We start from the raw sequence: 18,577 nt of genomic DNA on the forward strand, positions 1-18,577 counted from the left end.
AGTTTTTTTATTGGTTCCTGCGCTTTCACAAACGGCTGTGTTCTTATCGGGGACTTCCCAGGTGGTGTCTTTCTAAAGTTGAGGTATATGGTAGTCTTTGAACTGAAAGATATATTGGTGGGGAGACATATGGTGGGATGTGCCCAGGAAGTTGAGAGACATATGGAGGGGAGACATATGGTGGGATGTGTTTATACGGGGCTCAGGGAGTTGAGAGATATATGGCAAGCACTGGTAATTAGAACAGAAAAAGAACAAGACAGGGACTTTTACAATTCTTGTCTATACAGCGTCAGGAATCTATAGATAACATGATCGGTTAGGTCCGGGGTCAACTTTTAACTAGGCTCAAGGCGCCGCCCGGGCTGTCTGCCTGTGAATTTCATTTGATCTCTTTCAGGATCATGTCCATTGAAGCAACATGGATGGAGTTTGAGGCCTTTATCCTGAGCAAACTTATGCAAAAAAACAGAAAACCAAATACTACATATTCTCATTTATAAGTGAGAGCTAAACACTGAGTTTACATTAACACAAAGAAGGGAACAACATACACTAGGGCCTACTTGAGGATGGAGGGTAGGAGGAGGGTGATGATTGAAAAACTACCTATCAGGTACTATGCTCATTACCTAGGTGATGAAATAATTTGTACCCCAAACCACTGTGACATGCAATTTACCATATAACAAACCTGCACATGTATCCCTGAACCTAAAATAAAAGTTAAATAAATAAATAAAATAGTCCTGTTTAAGAACCATTTTTAATTTCTTTTTTGAGAATTGTCCGGATATATTTTTTCTTTCTTAAATTAGGCAATTGATCTTTTACTAATTAATTTATAATCTCTATAATATCCAATAAGTAAATTTATCTCTTTGTGATGAGTTATACTTTTCCCCAGTTAATGTTTTTACATTGTTTATATTATAGTTTCTTCATACAGAAATTTTATTTTATTTTTTCAACTTGTTTTGGTCTTCTTTATCATTTAGGAGACTGCTGTCTCTTTTTGAAAGTCTTTATTCTTGACATCGTAAGAAAAAATTTGTCTTCTAGTAGTGATAATAACAATGACAATAAAAACAAATAGTACTAACATAACTTTGTACCAGGCACAGTTTCTAACCACAGCTTGATGAAGTAGATGGAATTTCTAACTCCATTTTATAGAAGGGGAACTAGACTTGCAGAATGTTTAATTAAATAACATGTCCAAAGTCATATAGCTAGTAGGTGATGGAGATCAGCTTATAACTGAGGCAGTTTGGGTTCAGAATCCATTTTCTTAAACCAATAGGCCATACTGTTTTTTCTTCTTAGATTTTTTTTTTTTTTTAACATTTTAAAGTACTTTTTTGGTATATTAGGTTTGAGGTAGGAATTCAACTTTGTTTTTGGAGTGCTTGGCTAGAGGAGGAGCCAGCAAAGGGTAGGGTAAAGGATTGATCATCAATGTAGTAATAAAGCAAGGAACGTGGTGTACCATGAAGTATACTACTGAGATTTAAGTTGAGGAAAAATAATTTGTCAAGATAGAGTGATCTTCCTTTATGGTATATGTTTCAGTGGAATATGCTGAAGTAAAAGTCAGATGGATACTGTGTGGGAGATAGGAGAAAATGGAAACAGTGAGAACAAGTCTTGAAAAGTGGCTGTGAATATGAGGTTGAGAGAATGCTGTCAAATGGGGAAATTACTGTTATTCTTTAGAAAAAAATGAAAGAGACTTGCAGGTGTTACACAATGCTGATAGGAAGGATTCAAAATAGACAAGAGATTAAAGAAGATAGAGGAAGACTATTCAATGGCAGAAGTTCCTGAAAATCAAAGAGGGTGGGCTCTAAAGCATAGATACAGAGATTTGCTTTCTATAGAAGATGCTCTATTATTTCTGGGGTATAAGAAAAGACAGATGTAGATACAAGTGACTTTGTGAGCTTATTGGTGGGAGGTGAGAGGGTTCCCATTTGATTGTATCTGTTTTTCCTGTAAAGTAGATAGATGTCTTCTACCGAGTGGAGAGTTAGACGTTTGAAGGGAGTTGGAGGGGTGAGGAGAGGAAAGAAGGTTCAAATTAGCCATCATGGAGAATATGGGAGGGACTGATGAGAGTAAACTAAGAGGATTTTTGGACATTAAGACTCATTCACTGGAAGTAGGTGGTAACAGCATGAGTTCAGTTTTCTTTATTAGTGACTTTCAGGCCAGTTCTGCCATCACATTTAGTGCAGTTAATGGTTTATGATCACTACCACCTAGGATTAAAAACAGGCATATTACTTTTAAAGCTTGTCAAGCTAATGTTTTCAGTGTGTTGAGTAAATTGGAGAAGGATGAAGATACCACTTTGCACTTCATTTTGATATCCTTAATTTATGAGAACATTTCTTGAGAATAGATTATAGATGTGTATGCCAATTCATTTTAAGTTTATATTAAACTATGTGATCTTGAATACCTAATTGCCAGAATTTAACAGTTGTCCCTCAGTATCCACAGGGAATTTGTCCCAGGACCACCCCATACCAAAATCTGAGGATGCTTAAGTCCCTTATATAAAATGACATAGTATTTGCATATAACCTATGCACTTCCCCCTGTATACTTGAAATCATCTCTAGATTACTTATAATACCTAATACAATGTAAATGCTATGTTGATAGTTATACTCTAATTTTAAAATTTGTAATATATTTTAAATTGTATTTTTTTTACTGTATTTTTTTCCTGCGTATTTTTGATCTGCAGTTGTGGAGCCTGCAGATATGGAGGGCTGAGAGTAATGTATTTTAATAGTAAACTCATTTTTTTAAAATGTAATTTTCAAAATGTACAGAAAGTTTTCCAGCAGTGTCCCCAAATCCAAATTCACTCATTATTAAATTTGTTTTTTTTTTACACAGGGTGTGATAGGTATACAGCTGGTTGTTACCATGGTGATGGCCAGTGTCATGCAGAAGATTATACCTCACTATTCTCTTGCTCGATGGCTACTCTGTAATGGCAGGTAAGGCAAGGATAGGCTGATTTCACCTGGCACTTTTCAATCTCTAGTTTACCAAACTGATTAACTTCCTAATTACTGTTTCTACAAGTATAACAAAGGGAAGTCATAAGAAAAATCTAGCTTTCTTATTTCTCTTAAAAAAATGTTTTTCTGTTGTTTTTTTTTTTTCTGTGGAGACAAGAGCTTGCTATGTTGCCCAGGCTATTCTTCAACTCCTGGCCTCAAGCAGTCCTCCCACCTCAGCTTCCCAGAGTTCTGGGATTGTCTCACTATAGCTTCCTTATTACTCTTAGTTTGAGATATTAGTAGTTTATCTGTTTAGCACAAAGGTAATAGGGTCGTGGACAAGAATTCAGTCCTCTCACCCCTGCCTTTTTTTTTTCTGTCTGTGGGCACTGAAAACATCACATATTTTTCTAATTACCTTAAAAAAAATTTGGTCAACAAGGGGGTAAGAAATTGTAAATCCAAGTGCTTAAATATTTTTACCATTGTTCGAAGAAAATACTTAAAGCGTATATATTCTGTGGGTGACCCAGTCCAGAATTTATTATAATACAGATATTAGGAGGTCTCAGTTTTACTGCAAAGAATTTTAAACTGTTTAATTTAGCAAGGAGGGGATGAAGTTATGTTGTGGGATTTTAATTTTGTCTACTACACTATAAGCTCACAATCCCTACTCCTTCCACAAAGGAGCTAAGTCGACTTGCTGAAACATGTACCTCTCACTCCCCAAAATATTAGATTTAAAAAGTGTAGGTATAAATACAGTGGGGCAAAATCAAGGAAAGTCTGCACACAGAAAAACATGCCAAAATCCTGTGTAATTGTGAAAGGTAAGTGATAAATTTGGTACCATGACTATTTACTTCAATTATTCATTTCAGTTAAATAACCAAATTTTGTTACTGCTTTGTATGTCCATTTTCTTTTGGTTAGGCCTATTGAAGTTAGAGAAACAATGGATACCTGTCCTAGTAATGATTTTATGTTCTACGTGACAAATACACTTTTCATTCAGGGTCTTCCCATTTACAAAGCTTAAATTTCCTTCACAGAATTTATTTTCTGTTTTAAATTATTTATATTCTTCTCTATGCTTTCTACTTTTTCCATATTGATGTTTAATATTGAAAAATATTATTCAGACTGTTGTAAAATTTGAGACAATGTGATACACAGGTGTGTGTATGTATAATGAACGTGTGAGAGCTGTTCACAAATGCACATTTTTAGGAGCAAAATAAATAATGACTAAAGTTTTGGTGAAGTGTAAAATAAGTGAAAATCAATAATCTTTTTTTTTTTTTTTTTGTTCTTTTTTTTTTTGAGATGGAGTCTCGCTCTGTCGCCCAGGCTGGAGTGCAGTGGCCGGATCTCAGCTCACTGCAAGCTCCGTCTCCCGGGTTTACGCCATTCTCTTGCCTCAGCCTCCCCAGTAGCTGGGGCTACAGGCGCCCGCCACGTCGCCCAGCTAGTTTTTTGTATTTTTTAGTAGAGACGGGGTTTCACCGTGTTAGCCGGGATGGTCTCGATCTCCTGACCTCGTGATCCGCCCGTCTCGGCCTCCCAAAGTGCTGGGATTACAGGCTTGAGCCACCGCGCCCGGCCGAAAATCAATAATCTTTAACTATTTTTTTTTACTGTGTAGGCTTACTATGCCTGTGCTATCTTGTTTACTGATTTCACTTATCTAAACCATTTTCGAAGACCAGGAAAAGATAAACATCAGCTGGGCAAATTATAATTAATTTGAAGTAAAAAGGGTCTCAGGAAACTACATAACATACATTAAGGTAGCTTATTTTCTCCTGAGAATTGTGTGTTTCTAAACTATGTTTATGATGTAATGTCACTTCCATATCTCCTTTGTCTGTAAAGACCTTGACAATTTTGTCCCATCTTAGTGTACGTGCATTTTCATCTTGTTACATATTCTGCTTTCCATCTATTTCTATAAAATTTATGCTCACTAGTGAAAACTAAAGCCTGAGAGATCAAAAACCTGATTATCTTTATTAATATTGGAAGATTTATATTTAAAATCTTTTTCTGATAAGAATGTTTCATAAGTATACGTAGATAATTTGAGGGTAAGCTCAGCCTTTAAAAAGCAACACGAAATTGGTTTTCTTTGTGATCTTGACTTGCTTTTGTAAATAGATTAACTTTTGTGTTAATTAATGCTGCCTTTAATGCCATATCAGGGTCTAAGGATATCGAGAAAGTCTAGTAATGGTTACTTTTCTGCTACAGGCAGTTTCATTTCTTCTGAATTTTGTTTTGTTTTGTTTTTAAGATTATTTACCTTTTTTAATGTTAAATCCTGAAATTTTGAGGTCATGTTGTCATTTATCTCAATTGAATAAAATTATTGATTTTATCCTTTTGGCATAATTATTGTTTTATGAGCCTTTTGTAATATATAATGATCCTGTTTTAATAGAAAAAAACCTAAAATTATAAATTGCCTATGTAAAAATATTACTGATCAGAAATGACAGTTTGCATTTTAAATCATATGATGCAGTTGGGTTGAGAAATCTGAGGGCATTCTTTAGGGTCCATAAATGCTTAAAGGAATTAAAGGAATTTAAGGAGAAGATCATGAATTTTTTTTTACAATGATGAATAGTGTAGGATGGCTTGGGAGTGACTATATTGAATAGGCTGGCTTGGGAGTGATTATATTGAATAGAACTATTTAAAAGAACTATTCAAGTAAATAGATGTGTAGATAACAGAGATTAATCATGAGTATGACAGAAGAAATTTGTTTCTGTATATATCATGTTAATATTCATGTATTCCATTGGTATCCTAAATTGTCAATAAATGTTCTTTTTTTTTAGTTATGGCTTCTCTTTTGGTGTCAAATAATCTGTCCTTGTCTCTCATTGACCAGCCAATTGTGGATCAAAAATATTCAGAAAAAAAATACAAATTTAAGTTTAAAAAAACACTATAAAAACTATTTATATAGCATCTACATTGTATTAGGTATTATAAGAAACCTAGATATTATTTAATGTATAAAGGAGAATATGTAGTTTATATGCAAATAAAAACTTTCATTATATAAAGAGTTTTAGCGTCTTTGGATTTTGGTATCCTGGAAGGAGTGTTGTGGGTATTGGATGGTCCCCCACCTACCCTCAATTTCCCTCAGATACCTGGGGACAGTTGTATGTTGACTTAATGAGTAAGCCATTTTCCTCGATGAAATAAGCAATTATACTTGATGGAATAAGCAGCTTTTACTTACAAATTAGCAGTTTGTTGATTTTTAATATTAAAAAAATTGACTTATTTTCTAGCTCTTGTTAAATAACACATATTGCTATTAGTATTTTTTTAGACTGTTCTTTTAAACTTTTTTTTTTTTTTTAAAGAAACTGTGTATAGTCTTTAGTCTGGTTTAACTCCGTTAATATTACCCTTATAATTGTTTAAAACTTTATACTGATACAATTTTTTAAATGTTTTGTTTCATTTAGATCTGTTCATTGAGCTAGGGAGATATGGTGATATGTTGCAACTTCCAAAATCTCAGTGTTATAAAATTAATGAAAGTTTCTCAGTTTCTTCAGACAGGAAGCAGGGTCAAATGGGGAATCAGAAAGGGATTGGGCAGCTCTCCAGGTAGGTCCTTCACAAAATGATGACTCAAGGGCTCAGCTATCCTCTGAGCTATCCTTCTTCCCTTATGGCTCCTCTGTTCCCCCTGCTACCTTGGAGTGCCCTGCTAGATTGCTGTGCCAGTTGGTGAGTGAAGAGAGAGTAAGCTGTGGATCTTTCAGGATATTCTAAAGTGTCAAACTTAGAAGTAGATACATCATTTTTGGCCACATTACATAGGCTGGGGCCCTGTGACTAGTTCTGGCCAAAGTGCTGGGGAGGCTGGGAAATAATACTTATGATATAAAAAACAAGATTGCTGAGTACCTAGTTGCTTTCTGCCATAGGTGATATTATCTCCATTTTTACAATCACTGTGACTTTTGTTGGCAGTTTACAGAGTAATTTATTTAAATTATTTTCCTTTTCTATTTTGTTTTTTGAGCCATACTTTGTCTTTTAGAATATATCCTTCAAGTTATAAGTAGTATGCAGTTCACTTGCTATGTTCTTATGGATTCTTCACGATAACATAATCAGCTTTTATTTAAAGCAAATTAAAAGGCACATCAGCATTTGATTACCAAAAGCATGCTAAGTATTAAGTAGAGTTTAAGAACCTAATGCCCTCACACTATCTCTTTCTCTTTCCTTCCTAAAAGGGAATAAAAATCCTAAGAAGTTGCTTCTCTGTTGTGAACTGCTTTCCCTCATATAAGGAACACTTGTTCTAACAGTTGGTCATATCAGTTAAAGACGTTCTTATCATGTCCCACATACCACTGATTTGTAGCCAAAGTATTCTCAACTTTGTATTGTAATAAAAGTTCCTTTTTGTTTTGAAGTTTGCTTGGCCCCTCTTTTCTTGGAGAGGTAAGTGTTAGGTTATATTCTTTGTACATTTGAATAGTGGGTTTTGCATGAGGAGTAGGATACTGCTTTTTCTCTGTAATAGCTTCCTTGCTGAACCTGCTTTCTGTTTTTTCTAATTGCTTAGTTCAAACCTCATGCATTTTTCTCTACCCTTTTATCTTCCTAAGTCTACTTTTGTCTGCTGTTTCCCTTCATATGTCCCTCACTGAAAATATATTATGGTCAGATTTATTCTGATTTTTGTCTCATCCCATATCGATTAAAGAGGGTGTTATATCACCTTCATATTCAGTTGCTCAATTGCTCTAATTCTTTGTGCCTGTTCTTTATTGCATGTTGCCTGATCCAGTAATCTGCAAGTTCCCTTTGGTGAGAGAAACCTACTATTCAAATGCACAGTAGGTGGGACCTATGACCTAAGGGAAAGGTTTAAACCTTCAGCTAGCACCCTTATGGAATGCCTGAGTCCTTGCTCTCCTCGCCTTAGCTTTTCTAACTTCCAGTTCCAGAATGTTCATGATATTCTATCAAAATTTCCAGCAAGTGTATATAATGTGTATAACAAATAGTATTTTAGCTACTTACGCTGAAAGATTGTCTAGGTTTTAAGTGGTATTTGTTTTCGCTTAAGCCTCCCCGCCACTGGTCAAAATTATAGAGATTTAGAATGGAGACTAAAACTGTCATTAGTGACTGTTTTAGTAGGTTAGGGCTGCGATTACAAAGTACCATAGACTGGGTGGCTTATCAACAGCAGAAATGTATTTCTCAGTTCTGGAGGCTGGAAGTCTGAGGTCAGCATGCTTGTATGGTCAGGTTCTGGTAAGGACCCTGTCTCAGGTTGCAGACTGCTTACTTCTTGTATAGTGGAAAGAGAACAAGCTAGTTCTCTGACCTCCTTTTAAAAGGGCAGTAATCCTATTAATGAGGGCTCCTCTCTCACGAACTAGTAACTCCTGAAAGTTCCCACCTCCAAATATCATCAAATTGGGGGTTAGATTTCAACACAAGAATTTGGGGGGTTGGGGACCATAAACATTCAGCAGTGACCTATGTTGTGTATTATGAAATAGAGGTTTATATGATTATGTATTAAAGCTTATTTAGCTTGCGTTATTAAAACTGTGCTTTTCTGTGTTTGCTCACATTTAGGTTTCTATTTTAAATTTCTAAAAGTTTTATTTCTTCAAATTTCTAAAACACTATAAATGCTACTTACATTTTAAAAATAAAGTCTAGGTCAGGACATTATTTTCTGCTACATATTTTTTCACTGGTATTGAACTGTTGTAGTATGAGTTGTAGTTGTCTGATAATATTTTATATTAGAGGTTTATGTAAGAATGATCATTGAAAAATTATTTTAATTATTTAGTAGAGTATAATATCAGATTGCCTTTATTATCAGAGTCACTACAGATAATCTGAGCATAAGTGAAAAAAGCCACCAAGTAGCCAAGGTAAAAGCTATGTACTGAAAAGTTATATATTTAACTTAAATATGAGAGGCTTATTTATTTTAGAGACAGGATCTTGCTGTGTTGCTCAGGCTGGTTTCAGACTCCTAGGCTCAAGCAATCCTCCTGCCTTAGCCTCCCAAAGTGCTGGGATTACAGGTGTGAGCCACCACACCCAACTGAGTTTTTAAGTGAGATTCTGTTAATACTTACTCTCTATTTTCTAAGAAATATATATTTTTCCCGTTTCAAAAACAGTACATATCTATAATGTGGAAAAATATAGTAAACTGATAAGTAAAATTAAAAGGCAATGAACTATATTCCCATCATTCAAAGACAGTCGCTTTGTAAATTTTTTTGTATTTCTACTTGTTTCTGTTCATATTTTCCCCTCATGCTTGTGATATTTTATGTTTAATTTTATATCATGTTCTTTGCTTAACATATTATCATAAAGCATTTTTCTCTAATTGTATTTTTGTGACCATTGACTTGCTGCATTCTAATGACTTTTATATCTGTATCTGTCTTCCAAGCCCATATTAGAAAGGCACGCATAGTGCAGCAGTTGCAAGCAGGCAGTCATTTTACTGAGATAGACATACCACCTAATAGCAAAGGAAAAGACTGGAAATTGAGACAGAATACAAAGTGTAGTAGCTGGGAACCATAGCATATGGAATCAAACTGTATATGCAGCACTGACTGCTAAAGAAAATTGTGAAACTGTACTTCTGGATTTTACTTGGAATCTATGATCACAGACCTTAGATGCTGCTTTATACTGCCTGACAGAGTTTGTATGCTGTACTTCTCAGACAACTTTTTCAACCTAAATCCTTTCTCTCCAAAACTTAAGCATCCCTACCTCAACCTCACCCTAAGCTCTTGAAACCAGAGCCCATCACTCTCATCTGTATACTACCAAACCACAACTCTGGTTAAATGTGCAGCCCCTCTTCTTTATCTTTAAATTTGTAAAATATATTTTGTCACCTGCTCCATTTCAGTTGGATTATTCCTGTTACCACACACACTTTTTTTTAAAAAAAGTTCTCCCATTTAAAGTAACAACAACAAATAAGTCACAGCCCTACCTCTCTCCTCCTTAAAAAACAAAGCCCCTCCATATCCATTTCTTAATTTTTGGCCATTCCTTTATTTCCCTTTGTAGCCAAATTTGTTCATATGTTGTCTACATAAACTTTACTTTTTCACTTTCTCAGTAACTAGTGTTACACTATCTTTTAGTTCCTTTTTAGTTGATTTTATTAATCCCTATGGATTTAGATATCACAATTATATAATCAAATTATCTCTGAACTGCAGATTCTAATATGCAGTTGCCCTCTTGTCATTTTTACTTGATGTCTCACGGGTACTTAAAACTCAGTATTTTTAAGTTCGTGATTTCTTCCTGATCTCTTCCATATCAGAAAATGTACCATCATCTTCAAATCAGAAATGTGGATATTATCCTTTATTACTTACTTTTGTTCACTCTCTACCTTTAGTCCATCAGCAAGACTGTTGATTCACTGCCCTTGTCTCCCTCTAATTCACAGAACAGTGAAAAGGATCTTAAAATGTGAATCAAATTATTTATCTACATTGCTTTGAGACCATTATTCAGCATAAAATCTAAATTCCATACTATGACCTATTAGCCTTTGCATGATCTGTTCCCGTCTTACCTCTTCAGCCCCCTCTTATGTTTCTCCTTGGAGCTCTTGCCTCACTGGCTTTTAGTTACTGCAATGTCTTGTGTTCTTTCATGTCTCTGTGCTTTTGGACTTGGTGTTCTCTGCCTGGAATGCTCTTCCTCTGTTTTCTCATTCTTAAGGTTGCTGGTTAAATGTCTTAGAGAAGTTTTTCCTCACCTAATATCTAAGGCTGTCTCTCACATTTTCACCACTTGTTTCATTCTTTCATGTGGTATTAAAATTTATTTTTCACTATTTAATTGATTAGATTTTACCCCCCAACTGGAATATAACCATCAAAAAGGCAAGGGCTTTGGCTTTAATTGGTTGTGATTATATCTCCTCTGCCTAGCAGAGTATCTGAATACAGAAGGTTCTTCCTAAGTGACAGATAAATTAATGAATGGGTAGGTGAGTTACAGACTAGAAGTAACCCTAAAAGTATCACACATCCTTAGATTCCAACTTTGAACAATAGTTCTCACTAATAACGATAACCCTGAGTTATCCCATAGGAAATGTAATAAATCTAAGCCATTTTAGAGAAATGAGTTTACAAAATAAGATTTAACAAACATGAGTATATTTAAAAAGAAAATGTGTCTTAATGCCGGGCGCGGTGGCTCACACGTGTAATCCCAGCACTTTGGGAGGCCAAGGCGGGCAGATCACGAGGTCAGGAGATTGAGACCATCCTGGCTAATATGGTGAAACCCCATCTCTACTAAAAATACAAAAAAATTAGCCGGGCGTGGTGGCGGGTGCCTGCAGTCCCAGCCACTCAGGAGGCTGAGGCTGGAGAATGGCATGAACCTGGAAGGCGGAGCTTGCAGTGAGCCGAGATCGCGCCACTATACTCCAGCATGGGCAACAGAGCGAGACTCTGTCTCAAAAAAAAAAAAAGTAGAGAATGTGTCTTTAAAATATTTCATTACTATAGGGCTCTAAATAAAACCTAATTTTTCCTATACTGAGAGTTCTTTCACCAATTACTATTTCTCAAAGCTGAAGAACTGATTTTAATCTTTATACATGAGTTATTCTGGATCATGTTCTTTTATATGAGTTATTTCTTATAAGTGTTCTTCTAAATGTTATGCACTCATCCTCATTATTTGTGGATTTTGTTTTGGGGTTTGCCTACTTGCTAAAATGTATTTGTAATTCCCAAATCAGTGCTTTTTGTGGTCATTGATGGACATAGACGGTGATGAAAAATTTGAGTGGTCTGTACGTGCATGCTCCTGGTTGAGGTCTAACAAGGCAACAGTCTGCCTTATTGTTTTGGCTGTCATACTGTAAACAAATCTCTTTTTTATGATCTGTTTAGGGCCACATTTTTTTTACAATTTTGCTTTTCATTGGTGATCTTGCTGTTTAAAATGACCCCCAAGCATAGTGCTGGTGGTAGTGTCTAGTATTCCTAAGCACAAGAAGGCTGCCTTATGGAAAAAAATTGCTGGAATGACGCACAGAACTCAAAAAAATGCTATACTTAATGATTACTGGTATTAGATAAGCTTTGTTCAGGGATGAATCATGCTTTTGGCTGTGAATTCAATGTTAGCGAATCAGGGATATATATTAAATAAGATATATTTAAACAGAAACACACATAAAACAAGCTTGGGTATTGATCAGTTTATGAAAATGTTATGACCGGAAGCTCACAGGAACCTAACCCTGTATTTGCCCTAGGAGCAATGGTTCAGTGTTCGCAGCGACTTTATAAAACATAACTACTGCGAATAATGAGAATCAATTCTGTAAGTTAAAATTCTGGACTTCACTATAAATTCAGGAAGTGCCTCCTTACCTGTTTATTGTAATTTAGGGACTTTTAGGTTGGGATATATATATTTTTTTTATCTTAAATTCATTAAGCAAAAAACTGAATTCATTTTGGTTCAGTTATCCTTTTTGAGCACTTACTATATGCCAATAACTACTAGCTTTGAAGTATACGAAAAGCAAGAAAGCCATAAAATCTTTTCTCCAAGCATCTTTCACTTAGGGTAACATTCCATTTTAATTTTAATCCAACTTATCTGAAACCAATTGGGTATGCTACACTTGTATTCTGACAGTAATTACCTGGAATTAGTACAAATCCCACAGGTTAAAGGCCAAGTTCTCCATAAGACTGCCCCTACTTCAGATACCAGCTTCAAGTTTTCAGGGTACCCAGGCCACCTGCACTTCTGACTTATTAATAGGTTACAAATCTGAGGATTCCCATGATCCCCTCAGGTCCAGTAATGATGGAATCTAGAATGATTCATAGAACTTAGGAAACTGCCTTATCTATTATTACAGTTTTATTTAAAGGAAGCACATAGGGTAAGGTCTGGGAAAGAGCAGAGTTTCCATGCCCTTTCTTTCCCTCTGGAGTCTGAGGATGTCACCCTCTGGGCATATCAATGTGTTAACCAACAGGAAGTTCCTCTGAGCTTTGATGTCCAGAGTTTTTTTGAGTTTCGTTATATAGGTACAATTTTAAGTCATTGATACAGAATTGATTTCAGTGATCCAACTCAGTTTCCAGGACCCTCCCATCCCTGGAGGTCAAGTTCCTGAAAATCCTGACCCTCTAATCTTGTGCTTGGTGTTTCTGATAATCAGCTCCATCCTGCAGCTATCTGGGGCCCGCCTTGACCTACCTCATTAGCATAACAGAGATACTTCTACCACTCTTGTGTTTATAAGGACTTTTAAAACTCTGTGTCAAGAACTGGGGACAAAGAGCAGATGTATTTTTTTTATTATACCACAAGAAGACTGCTTGTAAACACTAAGAGATAAATTAAGAGTTTGCCAAGTAGGGAAATAGGTATTTACAAGGAGAGAAGAATATATGCAAAAAGCACCAAGGGATGAAAGAATTTGTGAGGAAGAAAATGTCACTTCGTCAAGCCAGAAAGTGTCACCTTCAAATGAAAATGGTTGAAGGTGTAGGCCGGTCGCGGTGGCTCAAGCCTGTAATCCCAGCACTTTGGGAGGCCGAGACGGGCGGATCACGAGGTCAGAAGACCGAGACCATCCTGGCTAACACCGTGAAACCCCGTCTCTACTTAAAAAAAAAAAAATACAAAAAGCTAGCCGGGCGAGGTGGCAGGTGCCTGTAGTCCCAGCTACCCGGGAGGCTGAGGCAGGAGAATGGCGTAAACCCGGGAGGCGGAGCTTGCAGTGAGCCGAGATCCCGCCATTACACTCCAGCCTGGGCGACAGAGCGAGACTCCGTCTCAAAAAAGAAAAAGAAAAAAAATGGTTGAAGGTGAACCTGGAAAAGTAGACATCGGTCAGATCATGAAAGGCTGTAGAAGCAAGAGATAATGCATGACTCCCATACAGATGTGGGCCTTGTAATATATGTTTTAATGGAAATTTTCAAGTATACAAGGAGTAGATAGAATGATGAATTCCTGTGTACTCATCACAATTAATAGCTGGTGGCCAAACTTGTTTCATCTGTACTTACCCCACCTTACATTTCAGTGTATGTATCGAAAATAATGAGTTTTAAAAAATTACCACAATCTCATTATCGTACCTAAACTTTTTTAATAATAATTTTTTAATATCGTCAAATATTCAGTCAGTACTCAGATTGCCAATTCTACAGTTGCTGGGTTTTTTTGTGTGTTTTTGTTTTTGTTTTTGTTTGAGATAGGGTCTTACTTTGTTGCCCAGAGTGGAGTGCGGGGGCATAATGATGGCTCATTGCAGCCTTGACCTCTCAGGCTCAAGCAGTCCTCCCACGTCATCCTCTCCCCCGACCACAGGTGCATGCCACCAGGCCAGGCTCATTTTTTAATGTTTTATAGAGGTAGGGTCTCACTGTGTTGCCCAGGTTGGTCTCAGACTCCGGGCTTCAGACAGTCCTGCAGCCTTCTAAAGTTCTGGAATTACCAGTATGAGCCACTACGCCTAGCCTGCAGTGTTCTTAAAACAGCAAATCAAAGAGACCGTGTGCCATAACTAATGTTTGTAATCCCAGCATTTTGGAAAACTGAGGAGGGAGGATCCTGTGAAGCAGGGAGTTTGCGACTCTTCTGGGCAACCAAGTGAGCCCCTATCTCTATTTGGGGGGTGGGGGGGTAACAGCAATTGGGAAATTTCAAATTTAAAAATTATAGATTTTTGTAATTGAAGAATTGGGGGTTCTAGCATATTAGATGCATTTCTTCCTCTATAATAATAGGGCCTTTGTCAAAGTTTTTGCCTAGCTGCCTTATTCATTGCTTTTCTCTGTGAGGAGCCTTGGAAGTGATTTAAACAGACATGGATCTTGATAAGATTTGTATTATGAAAAAAGAAGTAAAGGTGGTCCACCTTTCTATAAGGTGAAAAAACAAGAAAACAATAACTAGAGGTAAGCTCAGATGGATTTGATGAGTAATATGTCCACAGGAAGGCAAGGAGGATACCAGTGAGAGAATTTTGCAGTAGTCAGATATTCAGAGGAAGATACACTGAAGTAAGGTCTCTGCAGTAGGGCAGAGTTTAGAATTTTAAGAGACGAGGAACAGAATTAATAATAACATGTGGAGAGGGCACATTGAAAATAAGATATAAATATCAAATTTAAGTGATTGGTAGATAGTTAGGACGACTAGGCAAGCCATGAAATTCAGGATGAGCCACTTGGTGCTTGGGAGGGAATAACTGTTTAGTTTGGATCTTGAGTATTCACTTCAGATTAAAGTATTTTGACTGTGGTAGAGAGGAATACAACCAGTTGTTGAATCCTTACCTGAGGAAGGTTAGATATAGCTGAAAGTAAAGTGTTTTGTAATACAATGATTTTCTCTAATTATTCTACACGTAAAGTTTGAAAATTCTCGAACTAAATTAAAAAAGCAAAATAAAGGAAAGACTACCTGTAAACATGAGAGTTCATTCAAACAACTCTCTTTTTAAGATAATTCTCAGTTCCTTCAAATGAGGGATTAGTAGAGAATTAGTGTGCTCCTGCCCACTTGGCTACAGACTTCATTTACTTTTAATAATAAGCTTGTATAATCTTAATATGTATTAATACATTGTCATTTGTAAGAAATATAAATACAGATGGCATTGCTGGACCTGGCATCTAGTAAGTGCTTGGTAAGTGTCTGCTGGATGTTTATCTAAACCCTTTTAAAGTTTAAGAGGTAGTATTTGCTTCAGATTACAGTTTGCACCTGATATTTCTCGACAGTGTCTTCACAAATACGAAACTTAATAAATATTTATAGGATAAAGAATAATTCTGGTGATTTTAAGTGCTTTATTTAAAAGGATTCTTTTTTTGCTTAGTTTGAGGTGGTATCAACATCCTACAGAAGAAGAATTAAGAATTCTTGCGGGGAAACAGCAAAAAGGGAAAAGCAAAAAAGATAGGTAAGTTATATTGAGCTTGTAAAGTGTTAAATATTTAACACAATTTATATAAATATATTTTATGCTTTGAGTAAAGAAACGTACCAATTATTGTAAGTAGTTGACAAATTTGAGATCAAAACTGATGAAAATCTAATCTGTAGTAATATATACACACAAAATAGTGATTATTTTACTCAAGAATGGTTAAGTTTATTCTTTGTTTAAATCATGAAAACAATATAGCCATCATACTAAAGAAAATGTAGTTGGGGTTGATTGGGGAGAGACTTATAACCCGTATCTTTATCCTACAACTCATTAAAGATGTCAGTTGGTTTGGGTTATTTTCCAGTTTTTGCTGCTACTGTGTATTATGACATTGGGGAAATTAACCTGCTCTTGGCCTCAGTTTCCTCATTTTAAAATTAAAAGGGATGGACAATATAACTGTGTAGGTGCCATCAGCTCTGGAATGTTCTTTTCATGTTTAAAGTTTATGAAGAGAACTGCCTACTAATAAACCTCACAGAACAGACCATAGTAGCCTCATCTGTGAGATGGAAAGAGCAAACAAAACAATGTTTTGAATAATCCTTCCAGCTTTAAAATTTTATATCTCTATTTAAATAAAATTCTTAGGGAAAGTGCATATTAATTACCTCTCTGAATGGACCGTAGTTTTCTCAACTGGGGATCCAAGAGGACGTCTTAAGTCCCCTGTGACTCTGAAACTGTGATTGATTGACAACAAATTATAACCATGTTTCTCATGTATATCATAAAAATGCTAACCTAGCCTAATACATTTATAGAAGCTAAAAAATAATTAAACATTAATGATTATTTGGCATGAAATTGGAAATTTGAAAAGACTGTCTTTTTTAATCTTACTACCATCCTTTTTCACTTATCATTACAAATATACCTGGAAGCTCATTGGAATATTAATAGTAAACCTTCCTTCTTTTTAGTCCAGTAGTTAAGTTCTTTAATAAAATAGTCCTGCCTAACATTATAGTTTCCAGAGCACTTTTATACACAGTTCTACTTAATCCACAAAACAACCAAGAGTGTTGGCTAATAATTTAATTTACTCTTTATTAATGAGAAGCTATTGATCAGAGATGTTAAATGAGTTGCCCAAGTTCACATAACTAGTAAGGTTACGTACTGATAACCAGGATTTGAATCCAGGTTAGTTTTTAGTTTCTGTTTCTTTTTAACTATCCCACTTCCACCTATTTATAGCTACCATGTTCAGCATTTGTAAAATTTAATTATGTAGAAAGAGTCTCACTCTGTCACTCAGGCCAAAGTGCAGTGGCACAATTCTGGCTCATTGTGGCTTCAACCTCCTAGGCTCAAATGATCTTCCCACCTCAGCCTCCCAAGTAGCTGGGACCAGATGCATGCAACACCATACCCAGCTAGTTTTTTTAAAAACAAAATTTGTAGACACAAGGTCTCCCAGTACTACCCAGGCTGGTCTCCCTGAGATTAAGCAGTCCTCCCACCTCGATCTTCCTGGCCTCTCAAAGTGTTGGAATTACAGGTGTGAGCCACTGCACCTGGCCTGAATCCTTATTATAGTGCCTTGTAATGAATAATTATGTTCTAAGTAATTTTTAATAGGTTGAACATGCCTTATAGTTACAAAAAGATACATTAACGTTGCTGTCTTGTTCCTAGTAACAAGAATTATTTTTTGGTTTATTGACATGAAATTATTTTTTCCTGAGGCTTCCCAGTTTTTTACTCAAGGATAAATGCAAAGTTGTTTTTCAGTATTGAGATTAATAGTATTAAAACTTAGTTGAAGCTGGCCACGGGGGTGTGTACCTGTAGTCCCAGCTACCCAGAGGCTGAAGCAGGAAAATTGTTTGAGCCCAGGAATTTTGAGTCCAGCCTGGGCATCTGTGTGTCTAAAGAAATACATAAAATAATAAATTGAAACCTTAGTTTATTACTTTCTATATGTTTGTCTTTAAAAATTAAATTTAGAAATCATACAGATACACCGGAAGAATTTGTTTTCCTTCATCTGTGATTTTTAGTAAAAACTATTGCAAATTAGTCTGTCTTGTTTCTGAATTTCTCATACACATAAATCTTAATATAATTCTTCAACTCTGATTTGCATATGGTTCCGAGTCTGTTTATATGTATGTATGTGTGTGTGTTTATACATGTCACTTCAAGGAGAAGTGCACTTTGTCTTCATTTGCATTTACTCTTGTGCCTAAAGAAAAAAGAGAGTAGGAGAAATGGGTGTGAAATGCTAAGCTAGAAAAAAAAGTTTTCTTGCAGTAACTAATTTAGGTAATTATTTCCCTGGTAATCTGTATATTCACATGATAATTTACATTCAAATTTTATAGTACCCTTTTTAAAACTACCTTTGAGTACTTTACCTCGTTATTGATGAAATATTAGGAATTCTGCCTTTACACTGTGAAATTTAAAACTTCATTTGTAATTAGTTTGAAACAAGCACTTGGATAACAGTGTAGGTAACTTGTTTTTTGTGTCACTTGTCTGATTT

At 35.7% G+C, this 18,577-nt stretch overlaps 1 protein-coding gene across 10 annotated transcripts in view; it reads left to right on the top strand.

Moving 5' to 3' along the window:
- TMEM161B (transmembrane protein 161B) overlaps positions 1 to 18,577 on the top strand; it is a 75,507-nt gene that overhangs the window by 26,042 nt on the left and 30,888 nt on the right. For 5 of the 10 annotated variants that reach the window (XM_033179190.1, XM_033179189.1, XM_033179195.1 and 2 more), the window contains exon 2: positions 15,970 to 16,053. Coding sequence is in view for 2 of the 10 variants with exons in the window: in XM_033179187.1 (XP_033035078.1) it covers positions 2,911 to 3,014; positions 15,970 to 16,053 (188 nt within the window). In the remaining 8 variants the exon portion in view is untranslated. Of the gene's footprint in view, positions 1 to 2,910; positions 3,015 to 15,969; positions 16,054 to 18,577 lie in introns of those variants that run through there. The other 5 variants (XM_033179193.1, XM_033179194.1, XM_033179187.1 and 2 more) reach the window with 2 other exon arrangements.

The sequence above is a fragment of the Trachypithecus francoisi genome, unplaced genomic scaffold, assembly GCF_009764315.1.
Source record: "Trachypithecus francoisi isolate TF-2019V2 unplaced genomic scaffold, Tfra_2.0 Lachesis_group2, whole genome shotgun sequence".
Lineage (NCBI taxonomy): Eukaryota > Metazoa > Chordata > Mammalia > Primates > Cercopithecidae > Trachypithecus > Trachypithecus francoisi.